At 61.4% G+C, this 24,829-nt stretch overlaps 1 protein-coding gene across 1 annotated transcript in view; it reads left to right on the plus strand.

The window, feature by feature from the left end:
* Positions 1-23,643, plus strand: part of AJAP1 (adherens junctions associated protein 1) — a 78,414-nt gene extending 54,771 nt beyond the window's left edge. Inside the window, exons 3-6 of the mRNA XM_059691492.1 lie at positions 14,567-14,654; positions 17,234-17,476; positions 19,279-19,409; positions 22,592-23,643. Of these exons, the coding sequence (XP_059547475.1) occupies positions 14,567-14,654; positions 17,234-17,476; positions 19,279-19,351 (404 nt within the window). The 3' untranslated portion in view covers positions 19,352-19,409; positions 22,592-23,643. The remainder of the gene's footprint in view (positions 1-14,566; positions 14,655-17,233; positions 17,477-19,278; positions 19,410-22,591) is intronic.
* The last annotated feature ends 1,186 nt before the right edge of the window (positions 23,644-24,829 follow it).

Here is a 24,829-nt window from a genome sequence, read left to right on the forward strand (position 1 = left end):
TTGAAGAAGGGGCCGGTGCCAGGGCTGAGCCCGGGACGGAACACGTTGGCCCTGGAACATCTTGTTTTCCCAGGAAGCGAGGAAGTGGTGGGAGAACTCCGGGACTCGGGCAGCCCCGGCCAGGGAGGCTCCCGCTGCCAAGTCTGAGCAGTTCTAGATGCAAAAGAAGAAGCCACGGCAGAACCCAGCGGGTTTCAGCCCTTCCCGCCCCGGCACACACAGCCGAGTGGCTCACATTCTGCCGCCAGAGAATACGCTTCTCTCGCCTCTGACCTAAACACTAGGTGGGATTTGGATTCACCCACAGTGTTCGCTGTTGTCATTTTTTATGTGACCGTCTCAGGCAGTGGTTCTCAACCTTCCTCACGCCTCAATCCTTCAATACAGTCCCTCATGTCGTGGTGACCCCCAACCATAGAATTATTTTCGTGGCTGCTTCATAACTGTCATGTTGCTACTGTTATGAATCGTCATGTAAATACAGTGGGGCCTTGACTTACGAGTGTCCTGACAAACGAGTTTTTTGAGATACCAGCTGTCTCTCAGCCGATTGTTTGCATTGAGTTGATAGAGTCATTTGAGTTAACGAGCTCCTTAGCGAGCTCGGTCTCGGAACGAATTAAGAGTCTCATGCTCTACCGACTGAGCTAGCCGGGCACCCATTCGGAACGAATTAAACTCGTAAGTCAAGGCCCCACTGTATCTGATGTGCAGGATGTGTTTTCATGGTGACAAATTGAACCTAATGAAAGCATAGTGACTAATCACAAAAACAATATGTAATGATAGATGTGTTTTCCGACGGCCTTAGGCGACCCCTGCGAAAGGGTCGTTCGACCCCCAAAGGGGTCGCGACCCACAGGTTGGCGACCCGCCGGTTCAGAACCGCTGGAAAAGAGGCCGGGCCCCTGACTGCACAGTCGGCTGCAGCGTGTTTTAGAGGCTCTCGCAGCTCTGCCATGGAAACCTCCGGAATAGCCGCCGGCTGAAGGAGGGGCCGAGGGAATAAAGAGGCAAATGGACGAGGCTCTTGGTGGTGGAAAGGCGCTAACAAGTGCAGGAAAACGGTGGCACCAGCGCAGCGGCCACCGCCGCAGTGATACTCGGGCCAGAAACCCCAGCAGATGGTAAAGGGGGTGAAAGCCGTGAGGAACAAGACTTCACACCCCAGATTCCCTCCCAGAACGAGACCTTCCGGAAGATACTTGTTCCCCCAGGAAATGCTGGTTCCCACAAAGCGGGGGAAGTGACTGCAGCGAGGACACTTGGTAGAGACCCCCTGGGCCCAGGGGTCCGAGCTGCCCCCCCCCCCCCCGGAGGGGATAGGCCAACCTCACCCCCCCCCCCCAGGAGTCCCTAAGAGCACAGCACCCGTTCCCGCCTTTCCTCCCCCACACGGAGGGGCATTCTGCAGACTGACTGGGACTTCCATGACCTTCGACACAAGGTCATGCCAGCCAAAGGGAGCCTGGAAAATGAATCCAAACTCCAGGAAGTCAGGGAGGAGCCAAAACGGAAGGTGCCACGTGGTCAGAAATCAGAACATGCCGGGGCCACGGCTGGCTCCTGGGCGGGGGCTCAGGGACGGGTCCAAGGCGACTTTGTCCTGTCCCTCTACGTTTGAAGTTGTTTTAAGATACAAAGTAAAATAAATTAAATAATGGAATCTGAAATCTTACCACCCTTTTCAGTGTCTCCCTGAGCCTCTCCCTGTGGGTGCGGGAAAAAGCTGCTGCCTTCGTGAATCATCAACATAGGTCGTAACAAGGACATTGTGTCTGGCCGGCGGGGCTCAGTGGTTGAGCGCCAACCTATGAACCAGGAGGTCACAGTTCGATTCCCAGTCAGGGCACAGGCCTGGACGGCAAGCTCGATCCCCAGTGGGGGGGTGCAGGAGGCAGCCGATCCATGATTCTCTCATCACTGATGTTTCTCTCTCTCCCCCCCCCTCCCTCTCTGAAGTCAATAAAAATATGTATTAAAAGAGCATTGTCACCCAACTCCCAGGTAGGACAATAGTGCAGACAGTACTGTTACTCCCCCACCCCTGGCATTCGGAGGTCGGTGCTGCCATGAATGGGCTCTCGGTCTTCCTTCGGTAACTGTGTCCCGTAGGGAAACCAGTGAGGCAGTGGCGGACCCGCCACCCGCTGCCCAGTGTCCAGGCGCCTGGAAAGGTGGGTCCAGCTGGCCGGCTTGCTCCAGGCGGCGCCCTTAGGTGCCCGCAGGCCCTGTGCTGGTGCCAGGCCTGCCTCCAGGATGGGCCTGGGGATCTGACGCTGGGCCTGTGTCCCCACCTTTGCCCCGTGATGGCAGCAGTGCCACCTCCACCCATGGCCACCTTTGGGGGAGGGGGAGGCTCTTGGTAAGTGTGTTCTTCTGAGGGGGCCCCCCTGAGGTCGTTTTGGCTCCTGGTCATGTGATCAGAACTCACCAGAGTCCCCAGGGAGCAGGACACAGGGCAGAAGTCGTGAAAGCAAAGACGTGAGCACTGGCCACTGCTCAGCTGGGACTCCTGCGTGGTGACGGGGCCTGAGGCAGGGCTGGGACGGTGGGCGGGCAGGGGCCACGCCACGTGGTTGTAGGGCGTCTAAGGGGAAAGGGCTCCCCTGGGCCAAGAAACAGGGAAAACAAACTTGATGGCACCCGTAGACTACATCTGTGCCTGCTCTCCCAGACCCATTCGTCCAGGGACCTATGCATTCCCTCATTCATTCATTCCCTCACTCATTCCCTCATTCCCTCACTCATTCCCTCATTCCCTCACTCATTCATTCATCACTCACTCATTCACTTATTTATTCACGCATTCCCTCATTCATCTACTCATTCATTCATTCATTCACTTATTCATGCATTCCCTCATTCATTTACTCATTCATTCATTCACTCATTTATTCATTCACTCTTATTTATTCATTTATTCACTCATTCATTCACTCATTTATTCATTTACTCATTCATTCACTCTTATTTATTCATTTATTCACTCATTCATTCATTCACTCATTCATTAATTCACACATTCACTCACTCATTCATTCACTCATTCATTCAGCAGTCAGCTAGCAAATAAATGCTGAGGCTCACCAGGAGCTTGCAACCACTTGGGCCTGAATGGTTTTCTAATTTCTCCCTCTCCCTCCCCCAACCGGCTTGTCTTTTACATTTTGACCTGAACCCGTAAGTGCTCTGAGCTGCTGGGGCGGATTTGCAAAGTGAAGGTCAGTCTGGCTCGACCCGTCTGCAGGAGGCCTTGCCAAGAACAGATCCTGACTTGCCGACTCGCACTGGCTGGGAATGACCGGCCTCTGACTCCAGCCAGGCCCGCGCGCTCATCGGCCGATGATACAATCGTGGGAGAGGCTGTCCCAGTGGGCCCCGCAGAGCCAGGGCTCCCAGGACGCGGCGATGGCCGTCCGGACGGTGGGGGTCACGCGATGGGGGCGCAGGGGGGTTTGTGTGGACAGGCGGGGGGCAGGTAGCAGGGTTTATAGGAGGAGAGGAGCGTGGAGAGAGGACACGCAGAGGCACACAGACTTCTGGTCAATGTCACTGTGACCTCCAGGGACGTGAGCATGGGGACCAAATTGGCCTTTGAGGGCCTGAGTCATTCCGTCCGGGGCCGCGAGGCCAGCCTTCCCAGCACGGGCTGCGGCTCTGCCTGCGGGTTCAGAGCCAGGAGCCCTGGCTCCCAGGTGCTGGCGGAGCCCTGCCTCCCGTCCCCGGCCTCAGCTTAATCCTCACATTTGTTCAATGCTTCGTGATTTGCAAAGGACTCTCGTGTACTTTTCCTCTGGCAGATGAGCAGGCAGAGTGAAGTGATTGGCCCAAGGTCAATGAATCAATCAGCAGAGCAATTATTGAGCTCTGTCGCCGCGCGTGGCTCTGAGCGCCACCGGGAGGCCCCGGGAGGAAGAGAAGGGCCGGCCCAGCTGGGCCAGAGACGGGCCGGACTGCACACAGACACAGGCACGTGTGTGCACACGCATACACGCACACTGCACCTACAGCCCCATGCACACATAGAAACTGCACACATGTGCACGCCTATGCACACACACCAGCACTCCCAGCTGTATGTCTGCAGCACACACCGGTGCACACGCATGCACACACGCGCACACACACCCTGCTCACACAAAGACAGATTCTACTTCCAGGCCCGGCAGAGTGGTTGGCCCACGGACAGTGGCGCCACCATGAAGTGGGACAGGAAGTGGAGCCCCGTGGACACAGGGACACAGGGCAGGGCAGGGTGACGGGGGCCTGGATGCTGGGCTCTGCAGCTCTTGAGGGGCCCCGGGTCCAGACCCCTCCTGCAGCTCCCCCCGGGGCCAAGGTCATTGCGCCAACCCCTAGGAGGAGGTCCCTGGAGGAAGGAAGGAGGAGGCCAGTGCAGCTCGCTGCTGCGTTCCCATCCCGGCGAGAACTGAGGTAAAATCCAAACCATCACACGCAATCACGCTAAGTCACGGCGTCTCACGTCACACACGGTCGTCGGAGACGCCCCCCAGGACGGAGTTGGCCGGAGAGGCTGGGAGGCCGTTTTCTGCGTTAACTGTTCGGCGCCTCCGCTCCCCGAGCAGCAGCCTTGGCGGCTGCGGGCGCTGGTCCCGGCCCTTCTCCCGCGGGCAGGTGTTCGGCTCCCCTGTTCGCTTCTCCACTCCCAGCCTTGGCTTCTCTCCAGCCTTTGGGAGGGGCGCCGCCCACAGCCTCAGCCTGGACCCAGGGCAGGTCGGCGCTTTGATTAGAAACTAATGAAGCTCAGCGCGGCCTTGAGAGGGGTCCGAGGGGATGCTCCGGCTCCCCCCCTTCGGCCGGACCACCCTCCGGCAGCCAGAGCTCTGCCTGGAGGCGGGCGAGCGGGGATGAGTGATGGCCGGGCTGGGAGCCCCCTCAGCCCCCAGGAGCGGAGCGCAGAGGGTGGGGGGTGAAAGGCCGCCTCCTGAGCTGGGAGGCACTGCGTTTGCATTTGGCTTCTAGTCCAGAGTTAGGCGGGCGATTTGGGGATCTTGGTGGCATCTGGCCAGCCAAGGCCGCGGGTCCTGGCAACGCGTTCTCTAGGAGACGTCCCCGTCCCGGGCCCCTCCGTGCTGGGCCCTGTGGACGCGAGCAGAGGGTGCGGCAGGAGTGAGCGGAGCTGAGTGTGGACATGGGCCCTGCCGCCCCGCAGACCCAGGCATCTGCACCAGCCCTCCCGCCCCTCTCACTTCCTGCTGGAAACGGTGACCTCTACTGGAAGAGCTTCCTGGGGCCGCACTGACAAGTCACCACAAACGGGCCCTTAGCGCCACAGAGACGTGGTCCCTCCCAGTTCCGGAGGCCAGGAGTCCCAAACCCAGGGGTCCCAGGGCCGTCTCCCCCGCTGTCTGCAGGGCAGGCTCCTTCTTGCCTTCCCCAGGCCTGGTGCGCCAGCTGTTCTTGGCTCATGGCCGCATCGCTCCAACCTCTGCCTCTGTTACCACATGAATTTCTTTAAGAATAATATTTTTATTGATTTCAGAGAGGAAGGGAGTGGGAGAGAGATAGAAACATCAATGATGAGAGAGATTCATGGATCAGCTGCCTCCTGCACGCCCCCTACTGGGGATCAAGATGGCAACCCGGGTGTGTGCCCTGACCAGGAATGGAACCTTGACTTCCTGGTTCATAGATGGATGCTCACCCACTGAGCCACACCGGCCAGGCTGGCACATGGATTTCTGCCCCTGTCTCTGTGCGCACCACATCGCCCCCGCTGTTCTCCTGTAAGAACAGCTGTCATTGGATGTAGGACCGGCCTGGAGTCCGGGATGACGGCGATCCTTAACCATTTGTATCTGCAAAGGCTGTTTCTAAATAAGGACCCACTCAGGGGTCTGGACACATCTTTGGCACGCACTCATCCATCCGCCCCACCTCCCTGGTCAGAGCACCATGCGCACATAAAGCTTGCACATGCGTGTGCACACTGATGCATACACACATGCACACTGATGCACACACTTGCACACATGCATACCGATGCATACACTTGCACACGGGTGCACACATGCACACTGATGCACACACTTGCACACGGGTGCACACACATGCATAAAGATGCACACTGAGGCACACACATGCACACTGATACACACTTGCACACAGGTGCATACATATGCATACTGATGCATACACTTGCACACGGGTGCACACACGTGCACACTGATGCACACACACCAGGAACAAGGAATGCAGCTGGAGCCTGAGATTCTCCTTTTACAGAATCTTCCGTCGTCACGGCTGCAAAGGGCCTCACGTGACCATCAGCCCAAAGGCGTTCCGAGTTCTTAGAGGAATGTGGGCTGCAGTGCGGACACAGGTTGAGGGGGGCCACACTGTGAGGAGAGCAGAGCCCCCTCCCCGGTTCCTCGCCAGCCCCCGGAAGCGGTGACGATAAGCCTCAGGGGAACGGTTTGGGGACCCCCAGGTCCCCATTGTGCGCTGGGGAAACCACGGCCCCAAAGGAGCAGGAGCTGCCCAAGGCCGGTGGCGTGGGATTAGCAGGAATAGAGCGTTTTCTTCCCCAAACAGCCCGTGTGCTGTTCATATGTCAGTCTGTGCATTGTTCACAGGCATGACGTCGATGTAAGAGGTTCGCATTCACAGACGGCCCCTGCTCGCTCTGGAAAGACTTCGTGTTGAAGTCCGCGCTTTCCTGAGCCGCTGGCCGGTATTTTCAAGTCCCTGCCGGGTGCTGCCTCGGGCCCTGGGGGCGCCTCAAGCCTCTTCTTCTTCTGCTTTGCCCCTCGGTGTTTCTACATCGGCCCTGGCCCCTGCCGTGCCCGGGAAGCTCGTGTTCGGTGCTGGACGCTGTGCAGGAGAAGCTGTCGGGAGGATTCCACGGGCAAACGGTGGCCCGTGGCCCCGATCCCGTCTGTGTCTTGTTTTCGTACATCCGGGAGCTAATGGTGGCTTTTTTACACTTTTCAGAAGGGAAAAAATCAGAAGGGTGGTGTGTCATAACCGTGAAGGTCATCGGAAATGTGGACGCCCGAGGCCGCGGGCAAAGCCTTGCTGCGATGCAGCCCCACCCATGTGTTGGCCACAACTGGTTGCCATGGAGACAGTGGGGCCGGAAGCCTAAACTTTTAACTGCCGGCCCTGGGCGGGAGGTGGCTCTGCAGCCGCCAGTGGGTCCTGCAGACGGGGAGCCGGCTCCGTGCTCCTGGGCCGTCCTCCTCCGACGTGGCAGCCCCGGCTCCGCCCCCGCGGCCCACGCGCCTCCACCCGGGGAGAGCTGGCATTTCGGGGGCGGCAGCACAATGCCTTTCTGTTCCCGAGCCCTCGGCGACCTGTCCTGATTCCCACGCTGCACTGCACACCTCCCACCCGCGCTTCTGCCTGCTCCCCTGGCGAGAGGCCGTCCCCCAAGCAGGACTCGGGGTTTCAGGGCCCCCAGCAAAGCAAAGGGACGCTGTCTTCCCGCCGGCTTGCCTCTGCCACCTGGAGCCGCCCACCCCTGGCCCCACCCCTGGGCCCTCCTCCCTGCTCTCCTGGTGGCACAGGGACAGTGCCCAAGGCCACACTGCCCCGCCTTTCCCCCCCCCGACCGCCCACCCCGGGGGCAAGCTGCAGGGAGAGGCCCAGTCCTACCTGAGCAAGGCCCTCCCCCAGGTGGCCCGGCAGGGGCTCCCTCGGAGCTGGGGTGGGCGGGGGCAGAGGGGAACCTCATCACCACCCATCCTGGGGTGCGGGGGATCCCCTAGGGCAGCAGGAGGGACACACACACCATTGGCTGGGCTGGGGGTAGTGGGCCTTTTAATGCACCTACTTGTCTGTTGTTTTTAATACAACGGCAGTTGGCGGCATAAAGACCGAGGTGGCTGTGAGATTTAACGGTTCTCCCCACCAGGAAGCCTTTAAGGTGCTGAGAGCCCCGATGGGAAGGGTGCACCCCCTCTCCCTCACCCTCAGCGCGGCACTGCCACCCCCGCCTCCAGCTGCCTGGCCATGTCAGGGCAGAGTCTGCTCCGGGCCCTGTGTGGAGCCCACACGCCCAGCCGGCCGTCCCGTCCAGGAAGGGCCAGAGCCTCTGGTAACCAGGCTGAGGGCCACCCCTCTGCACACCTACTGTGCGCCAGCTGGTCCCAGGCTGCGCAGGCTCCTCGGCTGCAGACAGGCGTGTCCGGGCTGAGGAGGGGAGGCCAGCGGGCTCTGTGGGTTTGCTTAGGCCTTTGATCCATTCACCGTTTTCAGGGCTAAATATAGAGTCCGCCTCGATGGTGAGTAATGCGGTCACGGGCTCAGCTGGCACCTGGGCCCGAGCCCCGGCTGCCAGGCCCGGCCGGTGCCGCTTCCACAGCAGCCTGTTCCCTGGAGGCTGGCTGACGGTGAGGGTCGGCCTGGCCCGTGGCACCCGCCCCGGCACCTCCTTTCGGCCTCTGACCTTTGTGCGATGTCCCGCGCTGCTGGGAGCCGAGGGAAGGAAATGGGCCGTGTCCACATCGAACACAGCAGCCTGGGGCCGGCTCCCGCTGTTCTTAAATGAGATGAGCAATAAACTCAGTGCGCGCACGAGTGTGTGTGCATATGTGCGCATGTGTGTGCCTTGTGGGCGTGCGTGTACACATGTGGGTGTGCACACGTGCATGTGTGCGTGAATATGTGTGTCCTCTGGAAGGTGGGGCTGGCCTCCTGCTAGTCCCGCTGTGGACACCGCGAGCCCCACCGTGTCCCCCGCGAGTCCCACCGTGTCCCCCACGAGCCCCGCCGTGTCCCCCGCGAGCCCCGCCGTGTCCCCCGCGAGCCGCACCGTGTCCCCGAGGCTGTCCCTCCAGCCCGTGCTGTGGTCATCTCAGCCCCTGTGGAAGGGAGTGGCTGCTGTGCAGGGTGGCACTTTGTTACACTCAGTGTCACCTCCCAACCTGAAACCGGGAAGCCACCCTGGACCCTTCGGTCCCTGGGTCCCTGTCCCTGCACCACGGGCTCACGGCGTCCTGCACCGGGGCGTGAGCTCCCGGACACAGAGATGCCGTCCCTTTGCCCCGGCCGGTGGTAGGGCCATCGTCCTGCCCCCCAAGTCCACCCGCCAGAAGTCCCCCCCCCCCGGTGCTGGACACGGAGGCGCTGGGTGGGTTTGCCTTTGCAGTGACCGTGGTCCACGTTTGCTCCCCTTCATGGCATAGGACGCTGTCCGGACCCCGAGATGGATGGCGAATCCCCCGATCCTTGGGGCCCGATCTATGACAAAGCTCCTCCAACACAGCATCAAAGCCCTGCTGACGGCTGCGCAGCGGGGAGCCGTCTGTCCCCACCCGTTATCCCAGGTCTAATGTTTATGACCCGCTGGCAGCTGGTCCCAGCACATTGGGGCACAGCGGCGATTACCGGGAGCAGAGAGAGCCCCTAAATGAGCAGGAACGGGAACACCTGCTAATCGGAGGGGGAGCGGGAGCCCCGCCTGGCATGCGGCGTGCCCGGGGACCACGTCTGAATTGCACACACTTTGAAGACGGATTCGATACTGACCTTGAAAGGGGAGAGGACGGAGTTGTATTTTTCCTTTCTTGGGGTGTAGAGTTGACACACTCTCAAGGTGACATCATTGTCACCCACACACAGCCCTCCTGGCAGTGGGCACGGATCCGCTCCAGGGTCGCCCTGCCCAGGGTCAGAGGCTTTAAGGGACAGATGTCCCCGCTGCATTATTGGATGGTCCCCAGAGACCTGACCGGAGGGCACGTGCTTTAAGGTGGAGAGAGATGGGCGAGGGAGGAGGGAAGCTGGGAGTGGTGTGGGGCGGGGCATCCCTATCCATAGGCCCGTGGGTGAGGTCCCTCCGGACAGTGGTCTTGTGATCTGAACGTTCTCAGCTCAAAAGATGCCGTTTCTCCCACCTCGGTGGAGGGGAGCTGAGCGGCGTGCGGCTGGAGTACCTCGGAGGCCGTGGACGGACCGCATTGGGAAGACGGCCCCTGAGTTTAGGTGCGAAAATCGAGACTCCTGTCTCATCCGTTATCCTGGGGAACTGTCACACAGAGTGACAGCTCTGTCCACAGCTGGCTTCCGGGGACCAGCCCAGGTGGGCAAGCTGCCCAGCGCTGGCTGTTTGGCTCAGCTTGATAGATAGAGGGTGTGCCGGGCCGTGGTGGCTCAGTGGGTGAGCGTCGACCTATGAACCTAGAGGTCCCGGTTTGATTCCCGGTCAGGGCACAGGCCCAGGCTGTGGCCTCAATCCCTGGTGTGGGGCGTGCAGGAGGCAGCCTATCAGTGATTCTCTCTCATCATTGAAGTTTCCATCCCTCTCCCTCTCCCTTCCTCTTTGAAATCAATAAAAAATATTTTAAAAAAATAAGATAGAGGCTGCAGCTGTCTTTGAAATCACCTTGACAGTGGAAACCTCAAAAGACAGCCAACCTGTGATGATGGGGAGCGAAGAGCCTCAGGCAAGAGATGGACTTTGGTTCTTCGTCATGAGTTGGGGGCGGGACTTCCCTTGAGCCAACAATCCCCCCTGGACCTCAGTTTCCTGCATCCACCAGAGCAGAGGAGGCTGCCTTCCCGTCCTCGCCCACAGGGGTATGGCAGGGACTCAACAGCTGCGACAGCTGCTCCTGGGACCCGTCCCCTCCCCCCCCCCCCCCAGGACTCTGCTGTTACAGATACTCAGCCCAGCAGAACAATCCCCTCGGTGACACGTTGAGGGGTCAAAATCTGGCAGCGCCTGGGTCTCCTCAGGAACGGACGCCATTGGGAATGGACGCCAGGGCGCTCTGATCCTGTCAGGGGACCCTCAGTGCCTCCGGCTGGACTGCCTCGTACCTGAGCCGATCCCCACAGCTCCTGTCGGCGCGCCTCCCCTCACCGTGTCTTTATGTCTCCCACCTCCATCGGCGTCCAGGAGGGCGGGGTCAGCCCCAGAAACACAGACCCGGTTCTTGCCATGGGCCTGGGGTGTGACCTGCCAAGAAATGGCTGAGGGGCTGTTGGGCTGGGCCTGGAGCACTCCCGAGCGATCTGCTGGTGGCGGAAGTGGCGAGGCTGAAATACTTGTCTTCATGATCTAGAAGCTTGTCCGCCCCCAGGAATGTAGGGGAGGGAGTGCCAGTTTTGGTGAAAGCCAAAACTGAGATTATAAAGTGTGCGCTCAGAATCATATATATCGCACTGCTTTGCACGGACTTTGGAGCCGGCAGACCCTAAGGCGTCCAGGGAATTCACACAACTTGCCCAGATATTTTCCCCTTCCATTGACGACAGTATTTGCCTTTGAGAGTTGCTGCCAAGATTAAATGGTATAATACACACCTAATGGTTGCTGTCCCATGCTGAGCAGGCCTGTGACCATTGTTATCACCATCATCATCACCACCAATTGGTTACCACTTTCATCATCATCAATACTACCACCATCACCACCATCACCATCATCACATTCACCATCATCACCACCATCACTATCGTTATCACTATCATGATTACCACCACCACCACCATCACCATCACCACCTTCATCACGTCATTCCCACCATTATGATCATCATCATCACAGTCATAATCACCATCATCATCACCATCACAACCATCACCATCATCCATTGTCATCATCATCACCATCATCATCACCACTATCATCATCATCATCCCCACCCCACCAATGTTAGCATGACCATCACCATCATTACCACCATCACCATCATCACCATTGCCATTACTATCATCATCACCATCACCATCACCACCATCATCACCATCATCCATTGTCATCATCATCACCATTACCATCACCATCACCATTACCATCATCATCACCATTGCCATTACCATCATCATCACCATCACCATTACCATCATCATCACCATCACCATCACCATCACCATTACCATCACCATCACCATTATCATCACCATTATCATCACCATTACCATCATCATCACCATCACCATCACCATTATCATCACCATCATCATCACCATCACCATCATCATCACCATCACCATTATCACCATCATCATCATCACCATCACCATCACCATTACCATCATCATCACCACCATCACCATCACCACCATCACCATCACCATTATCATCACCATCACCATCATCATCACCATCACCATCACCATCACCATCACCATCACCACCATCATCACCATCACCATCACCATTATCATCACCATCATCATCACCATCACCATCACCATTACCATCATCATCACCATCATCACCATCACCATCATCACCATCACCATCATCATCATCACCATCACCATCACCATTACCATCATCATCACCACCATCACCATCACCACCATCACCATCACCATTATCACCACCATCACCATCATCATCACCATCACCATCACCATCACCATCACCATCACCATCATCATCACCATCACCATCACCATTATCATCACCATCATCATCACCATCACCATCACCATTACCATCATCATCACCATCATCACCATCACCATCATCACCATCACCATCATCACCATCACCATCACTATCACCATCATCATCATCATCACCATCACGAGCTTATGTCCCATCACGGGAAGTATAGACACAGGATGAGCTCCTAGTTTTCAGGACAGCGTGGTGGTCTCTCAGTGTGACTGGGCCGGAGGGAGCGTGTGGACGGGGGATGAGGGGGACTCGGCCGGAGGGAGCGTGTGGACGGAGGGTGAGGGGGACTGGGCCAGAGGGAGCGTGTGGATGGAGGGTGAGGGGGACTGGGCCGGAGGGAGCGTGTGGACGGAGGGTGAGGGGGACTGGGCCGGAGGGAGCGTGTGGACGGAGGGTGAGGGGGACTGGGCCGGAGGGAGTGTGTGGACGGAGGATGAGGGGGACTGAGTGGCCATCCTCCCTGCTTGTCCATTAAACTGGGCATCCTTTCCCGTCCCCTCTGCCAACATGTCTCACTTGAGTCTCAGAGAGGCTGGTGAGCAGACAGGATTCCTGAGGCCGGTGGGCACCCCATTGCTGCGGAGGTTGAGGGTGGTCCATATGGCACAAAGCTTAGCCCAATTGGCAGGCGGATTTGGCAGGCCTGGGGCAGAGCCGAGCTGTCTCACAGATGTGACTAAGTGGGCACCAGTCTATGGGAACCGTGGGCCAGAACCAGCAGTGAATGCTGCCACTGTAAATAATGGGCCCCAGAGCGGCTGCTCCGGAGGGCGGCACCGCAGCTGAGGGGGTGAGTCCTGGCACTGCCTGCGCCACAGGTGCTGGATACCTGGCTCTCGAGTCCGACAAAAGAATGAATCAGGGAGCCCATGACACTGTCTCCTCCAGCGCTCCCCTCCTGCCAGTGCCGGGCATCTCCCCCGACTAACGGAAGAGGGGCTGCAGGACGAGAGAGCTGGCGTCTGGTGATGCCAACTCGGAGTCATTTGCTAGCAATTTCCCCCCGCCCCCCGCCCCGAGGATCATATCCAGCGGAGAAGGAACATCTGTGTGCGAGACCGTGTCCTCGCGAGGCCTCCAGAGAAACCTTGTGCTCCGAAGCCCTCCGCCGGGACCCGCACACGCGTGCTTCTCCCCGCGGGGCCTGCTGGGTCGGGGTCCTGGGGGTGCGGTGGGCGGGCTCTGCTAAGGGACTTCAGGCCTGGGCGCCAGGCGTGGGGAGAGACAGGTGCTCAAAGGTCTCAGGTGGAAGAACGCGGGGCATGAGCACTTCCGTGGGGGAGGGGTGTGCCGACACCTGCCGGCTCCCTGCCGGCCCCTCGCAGCCTCTATCACCTGACGCCCAGGTGAGTAAGGATCTTGCTGCGGAGGGGGAGAGGTGGGCAGGGGGGCGGAGGGAGAGGACAGGAGAGCTCCCTTCCTCTGGCATCTGCGTGTGGGTTAGTGGACAGCCCTTGGCCGGGGCTCTGGCTGCCCTGGTTCTGGAGCCCTTTCGTCCCCATCCTGCTCCCCCTTCCCCCTGCACACACAGCAGGGCGACCACAGAGCCCCCCCGAGACCTCTCGTTCCCTGACACTCACCAGGCCGTGCACGTGTTGGAGTAACATGGGAGCCGCGTCCCAAGGATCCAGCTGGCCCCGAGCTGCACGCTGGCTCCCACCTTCCCACTCGGTCCTGCGCCTTCCCGGGCCTCCTGGGTCAGGCGAGTCCGCCCCACGTGCAGGCAGCCGCCTGCTGCTCCGTGTCCAGGAGCAGGACGTCCCCAGGGTGGGAGGGGAGAGGAGGGTGACAGGTCCTGGGCGAAGCTCCGGCCAGGACTCCCCTGCTCCAGGTGAGGGCCCTGCAGGTGCCGGGGACCAGCTGCCCACGGGCCAGGTCACCACCTGGGGACTGAAAGGGCTCCGGGGAGGAGAGAGGCCGGGGTTGGGGCTCCCCTCCCTGGACGCCGGGTGAGGGCAGCCCTGGCGCCCACAGCACCTGCCGGCACCTGGTGTGTGAAGGAGGGGCCCGCGGGCCTGTGCGGCTCCCTCGCAGCATCCCCTGCGGCCCCTCGCGGCGCGTACAGGCTGCTCACCGACAGGACCGGCGCTGGTAGCCAGGCTGACAGGACAGGCTCAGGTGCCCCTGTCTGGACGCCTTCATCACATGACCCCGTCTCACATCTCCCTCCCCCTCTGTTTCCAGGTCTGGCCGTCCATCAGATCGTCACCATCACCGTCTCCCTCATCATGGTCATAGCTGCTCTGATCACAACTCTTGTCTTAAAAAACTGGTAAGGGTCCTGGCCCTTCTCGTCTGGAAATGGAGGCTGCGGGGGTCCCCAGGGGGGCGGGCGTGCACACAAAAGGGTCCTACTTCTCAACCTGGCGGCAGGCACAGCCCGGGGGACTGTTTCTCTGTGCCAGGCCCGGGCCCCCCAGAGCACAGCCCCTGGTTCCGCAGCCCCCATCCTGCAGGCTGGCCGAGAGCCGGCGTCCTGACTCAGGCAGCAGGCGTACCCCTCTGCACCCCTTTCTCCCGGAGCAAGTGCCTTTGGGTTGCCCGCTGGGGCGCATCCCTTTTTCTTTTTCTATTTTTTAAAATATATGTTTGTATTGATTTTTAGAGAGAGGATTTTTAGAGAGAGAGGGAAGGAGAGGGATAGAAAGATAGAAACATTGATAAGAGCGAAGCATCAATACGAGAGGAATGTCATCGATCAGCTGCCTCCTGCACGCCACCTGCTGGGGATCGAGCCTGCAACCCAGGCACGTGCCCTGACTGGGAATCGGACCCGTGACGTCGTGGTTTATGGGTTGATGCTCAGCCACTGCGTCACACCGACTGGGCCCCAAGCCTTTTTCTTCACTTCCCAGTGTCAGCCTGGCAGCGGCTGCGCTGGCCCTCGCTGGCCCCCGGCCTCGCTGGCACGGGCTGCCCCGGGCGCCCGGTGCCGGCCCAGCCTCCTCCCCCGCTTCCTGCCTCCGCGAGCCGCCCGCATCTGTGAGTCAGGTGACTGCTGTGCTCCTGGCGCCTGTCTCTGCCTATTTCCTCCTGGAAATTGGCCTATTTTGAGGTTGGCCTCGCGGTGTACACACACCTGCTACCCCCTGGGAAAAGCGGGAGCTGCCGGGTGACCCCTGTCTGCCTGCAGCCACTCCCGCAGCAAACGTGGCTCCTTCTGGCATCAAAGCTCAGACTCCCTCGCAGAGTAATTCGCCCAAATGCTCCCCCGCTGCCCGCAGAGCTGGCCGGGCATCCACACGCGGAAGTAGCTAGAAAGCTGGTTTTCAGGTCAGTAAAGGCGGACAGGGGGGCACAGGGGGTCAGCAAAGGCAGATAGAGGGGCACGGGGGGGGTCAGCAAAGGCAGATGGAGGGGCACGGGGGGGTCAGCGAAGGCGGACAGGGGGGCACAGGGCTGGAAAGGACCTCCCACAGGCCAGCGAGGCCTGGGGACCGCCCCCCCACCCCACCCCGCCTATGGCCAGTTTCCCGGGGCAGAGGACGAGGCCAGCACTCAGCTTCCAGCGGTGCCCTGGGCAGGGGCGGGCCACACGGTGCCTGGCCCCCAGTCCCGCCGACCGTCCTGATGAAGGCTGACCCTCCCCCCGAGGGGACAGCGGGTGACAGGCCGCCAGCTTCCTCTTGGTTTCCCCACACGCTTGGGTTTGCAGCGAACCCTCAAAAAGCCCTCAGGGGAGACGACCCAGAGGGGTGAGTGGGTTCCGTGACCTTGGGGACGGGGGAGGGGGGGTTTCCAGGCCAGCAGGCAGGAGGCCTCTCCCAGGGGAGCCGGGCAGGGGGACACCTGACTCAGGGGCCTGGGCACACGACCCCCTTGCAGCCCCTCATTGGGCATCAGCGCTGAGCATAGAGGGGAGGAGAGGGCAAGGGCACTGGGGCCCCACTGAGGTCCCCCAAAGTGGGGCTCCCCAAATTCCCTCCTCGCCACCCTCCTCCGTGGGGACGGAAGTTCCACCCGTCCTGCTGGTGAGCCCGCCAGCGGGACATCCAGGGACGGGGACGGGTCTGACTGTCACTTCCCCAGATCCCTCAGCCCACAGGGTTGGGTCCCTGTGTTCGTTTCGGGCGGCATCTGGAAGCTTCCGTGGTCCGGAGGAATGGGAACTGCGGCGGGCCTCCTGGGCGGGCAGGACAGTTCCCGCCACAGATCCGGTCACGGTGAAGGAATGAGGGATGGTCCAGTCTTATTCCCACCTCGTGGGCGTGGCAGGGGGCCGACGCCCCACTTGTCCCCAAAGAGAAGGACGTAGTCCCTTCCGAAACACGTGACCAGGCCCGGATGAGCACCAAGGTTTCCCCGTGAGGACCCGCCGTTTCCATCTCGTCGCGGCGTTCCTGGGGAAACTGAGTCAGCACGCCGGTCGGGATGACCTTCTTTGGCCAAACAAGGACTCCGCTCTGGGATAAGAAAGCCCAGCCCTCCCCCCCTGGCCCTCCCTGCAAAGGCGGACACATTTTTAAAAAAATATGTTTTTATTGATGTCAGAGAGGAAGGGAGAGGGAGAGAGAAACATCAATGGCGAGAGAGAACCATGGATCGGCTGCCTCCTGCACGCCCCCCACAGGGGATGGAGCCCACAACCCAGGCAGATGCCCTTGACCAGAATCGAACCGGGGACCCTTCAGTCCGTAGGCAGCTGCTCTATCCACTGAGCCAGACCAGCTAGAGCGATATTGGACACATTCAAAACTCAACTTTTATTGTTAAAAAGTGCTGATGGCGGGATTGCGGTTGATCTCCCGGAGGCTGGGAGTCCCCGTTGAGCAGTGATGGAGTCCAAGGTGGGTGGCTGGGGGCTGGAGCGGCTCTGTGTCCGCCCGGCCCACACCCCACGTCTGCCCCCAGCTGCGCGCAGAGCGGGCACCCCCGCAGGAACGGCCGCCCGCGGAAGATGGACCAGCAGGAGGAGAGCTGCCAGAACCTGACGGACTTCCCGCCGGCGCGCGTGCCCAGCAGCCTGGACATCTTCACGGCCTACAGCGAGGGCCTGCAGTGCTCCCACGAGTGCGTGCGCGCCTCCGTGCCCGCCTACGCCGACGAGACACTGCGCTCCGTGGGCGAGTACAAGTCCACGTTCAACGGGAACCGGTGAGCTCGGCGTGGGCCGCCTGCCGCTGCAGGCCCCTGGCGCCCAGGATGGTCGCGGGGCTGTGGACCCGGGTGGGGGGTACCCTTCACCTGGGTCTGAGGGTCCGAGCAAACGCAAGGGCCTTCCCCCACCCAGAGAGAGGCCGCCGCCGCTGCCAGAAGCCGCCCGACCTGCGCTGGGCAGTGGCGAATGTCTTGCCCCCTCGGTGCCCCTTCTCCCCTCTGTGTCCTGGAGCGGGCGTCGCTGCCCCCCACCCCCAGCTCCAAGCCAGCTTTGCAGCCCCCAGTGCCAGCCTTCCCGATGGGCGCCCCCCCCCCCCCCCCCCCGTCAGTGTCTCTGACCCGCATCCAGAAAGTGTTCGCAGCGAATCGAGCAAAACCATGGGATCCCAGCCGGACTCCAGCCATGTTCTTATTAACCAGGAGCGATCCCTGAGCGCGCACGGCCCTGACGCGCGCTGGGCGCCCTCCAGCACCTGAGTCAGCGGCCAGTGCGTCCGGAATTACATTAAAACATCAATAAGCTCCTTTCTAAAAGCGGCCGCACACTCAGGCCTCATTTTATAAATTAAAACAAACCCTGCACCAGCTTAATTTGAGGAGGTAATGGGTAGGAAGGCAGGTGGATTTGGGGGTCCCTGTCAGTGCAGGACGGCAGCTGGCGACCCTGCCCAAGGCACCCCAGAACCAGCTGGGGAGATGGGGTGACGTCAGCTGGAGGGCCGTGGCTGACGCAGCCTGTCCCCCGAGGAACCAGCGGCTGCTCCCCGTTGCGCGCCCACATTGTGTGTGAGGTACCCCATTCCCGGAGGGGGGCCTCAGGACCGGCCTTCCCATCACCGCCTGTTACCCTCGAGGACACTGGGGAGCTCGGGGGCCACCCCCAGCCTGCGGAGGGCCGGCTCCCAGGACTTGGCGGAAGGATTTCACGCCGTTTCACTGACTGTGCCCCCACTTCGGACAGGAACCCTGCCAGCCAGCGCCCCAGCCTCGGGGGCGGGCGGGGGACGGTGATGGGGCCTGTTTCACTTTGTTCCCCCGCTCTGCCCCTGTGTCGGGCAGGGTGTCCACGGGCAGGGTGTACACGGGCAGGGTGTCCACGGGCAGGGTGTCCACAGAGAGGGTGGCACGGGCAGGGTGTCCATGGGCAGGGTGGCACGGGCAGGGTGTCCACGGGCAGGGTGGCACGAGCAGGGTGTCCACAGAGAGGGTGGCACGGGCAGGGTGTCCACGGGCAGGGTGGCACGAGCAGGGTGTCCACAGAGAGGGTGGCACGGGCAGGGTGTCCACGGGCAGAGTGGCACGGGCAGAGTGGCACGGGCAGGGTGTCCACGGGCAGGGTGTCCACAGGCAGGGTGGCACGGGCAGGGTGGCACGGTGGGCATGCTCGCGACCTGGCGAGGGACCGTGGGTGGAAAGGAGCTTGCTTTTCGGTGGAAGGTGAAGCTCCACCGGCCCTCGCTGACCTGGGAGGTGGCAGCTTTGTCCGGAAGGTGACAGATAGGGGTGCCATTTCAGGAGCCAGGCCTGCCCGCCCTGCGGTGTGTGGTAAACCTGTCCCATCCTGTCCTCGTGGGCAGCGACCCACGCTCTGTGCCTGTCCTGGGACCCAAGCGCTGAATTCTGGAGGTGGCCCCGGGGCCCCAGCCCCCCGCCTCCCCACTACCATGCTCCCAGGACAGTCCCCAGGCCCTGGGCCCTCCAAGGCCGTCCAGGGTGGAAGGGGCGTCAGCCACAGGAGGCGGCCCGCCGGGCCTGTGGGCCTGGACCAGCCGTGCCAGCGTGCCTTTCTGTCGCCGCAGGCCCTCCTCTTCGGATCGGCACCTCATTCCCGTGGCCTTCGTGTCTGAGAAGTGGTTCGAGATCTCCTGCTGACTGGCGAAGCCTTTTTTACCTCCTGGGGGCAGGGCGGACGCCGTGTGTCTGTGTCACGGTAGGTCCCTCTGGTGCGGACGTGAGCCTTTTCTCCCTCTGCCTCTCCCTCCCCACCCGTCCTCGCTCTGGGGGCCCCTCCCACCGGGGTCACCCTGGGCGGAGCTGCGGTGTGTGACCTTTCTGAGCCGCCCGCAGGCCTGGGCTGTGGGCTCCCCGCCGCCCGGGTGAGAAATGCCCCACATCCCAGTGTGTGTGTGTGTGGGGGGGGGGCGGGGGGAGGGGTGGTCACTCAGGCACCCTGACCCCGCACCGGAGCTGTTTCTGTCCATGTCCGTCCCGCCCCACGGAGGCCATCGCGGCCTGGCCTGCAGGGGCGGGGACAGCAGCGCTGGCGCCCGATCCCTGGATGGGCGGCCCTGAGGGCAGCGGCCAAGCGGGCGGGCACCGCCATCCATCGTATGTCCCTACCTGGGGGGCGCGCAGAGCACAATTACAACCCAACTTCGAGACACAGAAACGGGACCAGGAGGAGGAGGGCAGAGAGAGACAGGGAAGCGTTGAGGCGGCTGCTGATTGGAGCCGGGCCCTGGCAGCCGGGGAATTCCGGCGCCAGGCGGCGGGAGCGTTCGCTTCGCTCTCGGTGAGATTAACGCTAATGCGGGTGGGAAGTGGGTTCCTTCCGGGCTGGGCCTCGCCCCAGGGCTGCGGGTCCCGTCAGCGCAGTCACAGCGCAGCCCTGGGCGCGGGCTTTTTAAGTCTGTTTCCCTTTGGGGCCGGGTGTCCTGAGGGTCCCCGCTTTGCTCATCCTCAGGGAGCCGCCTTCCCTCCCAAGGCCAGGCAGGTCCTCCCGCGGGCAGGGCCCCCGCTGCCCTGGGCGGTGGAGGAGATTTGAGGGTGTTTTCCTTTCTCTGCTCACCTTCTGGTGTGGGCACTGCCGGGGCAGAGCCATGGTCAGGGGGTGCAGGCCCCAGGCAGAGAGGTGCTCCCCAGGCCCTCAGGGACCCTGGGGGACCCTCGGGGGGACGGGGCTGGCGGCCTTCAGCTGGGGCCCGGGGAGCCAGCAGCTCTCAGCAGCCTGGCAGGATCGCTCTGTCCCGAGGCCCGTCCTAATGAATAGTGTGTTTGCTCCAAATTAAATCCCAGCCCTCGCTCCCTGTCCCGACGCCAGCATGACCTGCTCAGCGAGATGCTCAGCCAACGGGCAGGGAAGTGTAATGAGATTAGCACGGAGAGCGAGCCCCCCCTCAAAGCCTTGGCTGAGCCCGGCACACGTGGGCAGGATGTGTTCTGTCCCCGGGTTCAAGGCCGGATGGGCACGTCATGGCCCAGCCCCCGGATGCCTGCACCTTTGTCTGCCTCTGGGGACACCTCCTTGGGGCCCCGGGAGCTCCCGTGGCTGCAGCCAGACCCGCTGCGGGGCCTCGCTCAGGAACAGGGGGTCCCGCCTGTCCCGGGACCGCCTCCGCGGGCCGCCCGCCAGGGCCAGCAGCTCTGCAGGGATTTTTAAAGGTTTTCAAAGGCAACCAGAGCACAAGACTCTGAGCCGGGAGGCTGGCCCCCCACACACAGGATCCGGCCCGCAGCCACCCACCGGGGCACCCACACCTTTGGCTGCAGGTAGCGCCCCCATGGGGACAGTTCCCTAACACGGGCGTTTGAATGGCAGTTCACGGGAGCGCCCTTTCCGTCTGCGAACTCACTCCGTCCTCCCAGGGTCCCCTTCCAGACGGGGAAAGAGAGGCACGAGGTTAGGTGACTCGCCGAGGTCAGTCAGGCGGTAGGGGGAGGGGCAGATCACCCCAGGCCCCCAGGCGGCAAGGTGTCTGGACCCCACTCTCCGACGGTGCCCGAGGAGCTATTTCGGGAGCACCCGTTTACAGGAGGGGACCCCCTGTCCGGAGACCTCCCCTCGCTCACTGTGGACGCAGGTAGGTGAGGTGAGAAGTGCTCCCAGGACTTGCAGGGCGCCAGCCAGCGGCAGGAAGCAGCGCTCTGTCCGGCCACCTCCCGTCCCTGCGGACGAGGCCCTGATGGACGCTTAGGATTCCGGGCCGGGTGTCGGGAGCCGTTTCTCACCCGCCGGGAGCAGCACATTTGGGTGCGAGCATCCCGATTCTCGTAATGAATGCCTGGACACGAGCCTCCGGTGGGGGCCACTGGGAAGACGGCTCAGATTTACTGGGGTGCCGGTTACCCCTTAAATAAATACCAATTAATGTGAAAGCGTTTAACTAGGGCCTGAGAGCCAGCGGAGGTGTTTGTCTACGGCCTCGCAGCGGAGCTTCTGCAAATGCATTTTTTATGACGACAGACAGCTTGTCACCACCCCTCTGTCTGCTCCCGCGAACCCACTGGTACTGGTACGTCGGGGACCCAGGCGTGGCTAAGTGCGCCTCCTGCTGGCGGGTGGTCGGCGATGCGCCAGAGGTGGACACGGCCCCCAGCCCGGGCAGCGTCGCCGTGTCCCCGGGTTCGGCCTCGGAAATGAGCCCACAGACCCTGGCCCAGACCGGCTCCCCGACGCCCCAGCTCATCCGTGTGCCGGGCAGGACGCAAGGACGCCGCGGCCTTCCCTGCTCCCAGGACAGCGGCCTCAGACACACGCCCAGGTGGCTCTTGGGCTCTCGTTTCCTGTCACTTTTCATACAAGTCAACTTCAGCGCCCAGACCTTTCCATTCTCCGAGGCCGCTACCTCCCAGATGGAGCCCGAGACGTGATGGAGGCCCCCGGCCGGAGCCCAGGGGACATCCATCTTGGGGTTATTACTTTCAAAACCACTGGAGCCCGAACTAATCAGAAACAGGAGAGCACCTGAGCCTGGCCGCTCTGTTCCCAACACGGGCAGGCCAGCAGCCTCTGTCCGTCGGAGGAACAACATTCTCTACGCGAGAGCCCAGGACCAGGGGCCAGCGCCCAGCAGAGCTCGGCGGGAAGCAGCCCAGCCCGGGGTGGGGGCGGGCGCCCTGTGACCCCTCTGAGGAGCCCTGCCCCTCCTGGCTGGGAGCTGAACCGGCTTGTCCGCCGCTTCCCGTGAACGTGGGCCCGGGCCCGCTTCCTGCCTGGGGTTCCCCGGTGTGCCCGGGGCCACGGGGCACCGTCCTGTCCTGAGGCCACGGGGCGGCCGTCAGCCGGGCAGCACAGGGACGGGGCTGGGTCGCCGTGGCCCAGGGCGTCTGCGAGGACCCCCCCTGCCCTCCGCCTGCTGCCATGTAATCGCCTCTTGTTTTCTTTCCACACAGGATCCCGTGGGTGAACCTGTAAAAAACTCAACTACACTTACAAACCTAAAACTACACTATGTGAGGGAGGCTCGCCGCACTCCCACAGCTGTGTGCCGGCGGGGACTCGGAGCAGGACGCTAGAGGCCAAATATATTTTTATAGAGAAGCTCGCGCCTACGGGGCTGCCCTCCCCCAGCACCAGAGGACGAGGGGAGAACGCCAGACGGACCGGAGGCCGAGGCAGCAGGCCCAGCGCAGAAGTGGACGCCCCCGGGGAGGCGGGCGCTGTCCACGCTTCTGACTGTGCCAACAATACCGTTATGTGCCATGCAGGACCCGAGGGACCTGGTGAACCGCCGAGCCGCGCCCGCGTGGGAATCTCACGGGAAGCAGGGCTGGGCATCCCTTCCGCAGAGTCACTGTTTCTGGGGAATATCGATGTATATAAATATATAAACACACACACACACACTTTTTTGTACTGTAGCAATTTTTGAATATCTTCGATGTTCCTTTTTAAAAAAAAATAAGTGTTATCGGTCACCAAACCCGACTGATGTGACATGCTTAGTACGGACGGAATACACTGGTGTTTTCTACCTTGCAGACGCACACGCGCACACACCACACGCCGGCTCGCACACACGCACACACCCCCACACACAAACGTATACGCGCACATATATATATATGCATATACTGGACACGCAGTCCGAGTGGGCATATTTCTTCGGGGGGGTCCTGGTCCCTCATTGCCACCCGTCCTAGGGGACCGCCTCCTCGACCCACAGACCCTCCAATGGCGTGTCCCCCGTTTGCAAGTGTTGGGTGAGAGGCGCCAGGCGTGCGGCCGGATGAAGAAGGCGTGGTTTTATATACATACCCCTATATATACATATATGTACGCACACACGTCATGTTACCGTTTTTTACCTGACTGTTGGAAGAAGCCACTAAGCCATGTGGGTATTTATGTAGCAGCTGCTCGCCCTGGGCCCGGGCGCCACCGGGCGGGGGCGGGGTCTTGGCCATCTTCGTGTTATCCAAGCGTAGATCGAATTAAAGACATTTTCCAGTTCCAACAAGTAGAGGACTGAATCCTTATCACGTGTGTGTGTACGTACGTCGGAGCAGAGCTGGGAAAGTGAGGCGGCCCGATTTGTTGGAAAACGAGATGCATTCCCTGTGGGTGGGGCCCGGCTGCTCCCACGCGAGCCTCGCCCTGGCGTGCTCTGTCCCCGCACACTCGTGGGCAGAGGTTGCCGGCTCTTGCTTGAGCCCCAGGGTGACCTTGAATCTTGCGGGGAGGCCGGAGCAAACACAGTGTCTGTGGGTTCCCGCTGGCCAACGTGTGTGTGTTGCCGTCAACGATTCCCCCGTGTGGCTTCCCCGTGGAAATGGGACCCCACGCCGGAGCCTCGTCACGATCCCAACCCACAGTCTATGCAGACTCCCTGGCCCCGGCAGGGGCACCCCCCAAGCCCCACCGATGAAGGTGCCCGTACCCCGCTTGCTGCCGTAGGGGGCGCTGTGGGAGATGGCCGCCATCGGAGGACCTCCTCCATGAGAGAACTTGCCCTTCCAGGGGGCCCAGATCCTGAGTGTGTGTGTGTGTGTGTGTGTGTGTGTGTGCGCGCGTGCGTGCGTGTGAGTATGTGTGCACGCGGGTGTGTGTGTGTCTGTGTCTGTGTGTGGGTGGGTGTGTCTGTGTGTGCGTGTGTGTCTGTGTGTGGGTGGGTGTGTCTGTGCGTGTGTGTGCGTGTGCGTGCGTGCGTGCGTGTGTGTATGTGCACGCGGGGGTGTGTGTGTGTTTGAGTGTGTGTGAGTGTGTGTGTGTGTCTCTGTGTGTGGGTGTGTGCGTGCGTGCGTGTGTCTGTGTGTGTGTGTCTGTGTGTGTGAGTGTGTGTGTGTGTGTGTGTGTGTGTGTGTCTGTGTGAGTGTGTGTGTGGCTTGTCTCCTATAAATGGCCCCCGTGCAAATGGATTTCACCAGGAGGGCGCGCACCAATCTGGGTAAAAGGATGGAGACCAGGCTGACCGTGACCTCGCGCCCACTCCCTAGCTGGGCTGGTGGCACCCTGATCCCTCCGGGGCCCAGCCTCCCTCTGACACACCTCGGTAAGTACCGACCATGGTCCCTTGCCCACCGGAGCCCCTAACGCTAGCAGAACAGCTGGCCTGGCTCCAGGGAGCCCTCGGCCGTGTGGTCACGTCCACGTCGAGGCTTAGCTCCTTCTAAACTCACGCACCTGCTGTC

Source organism: Myotis daubentonii, chromosome 3 (assembly GCF_963259705.1).
Source record: "Myotis daubentonii chromosome 3, mMyoDau2.1, whole genome shotgun sequence".
NCBI lineage: Eukaryota > Metazoa > Chordata > Mammalia > Chiroptera > Vespertilionidae > Myotis > Myotis daubentonii.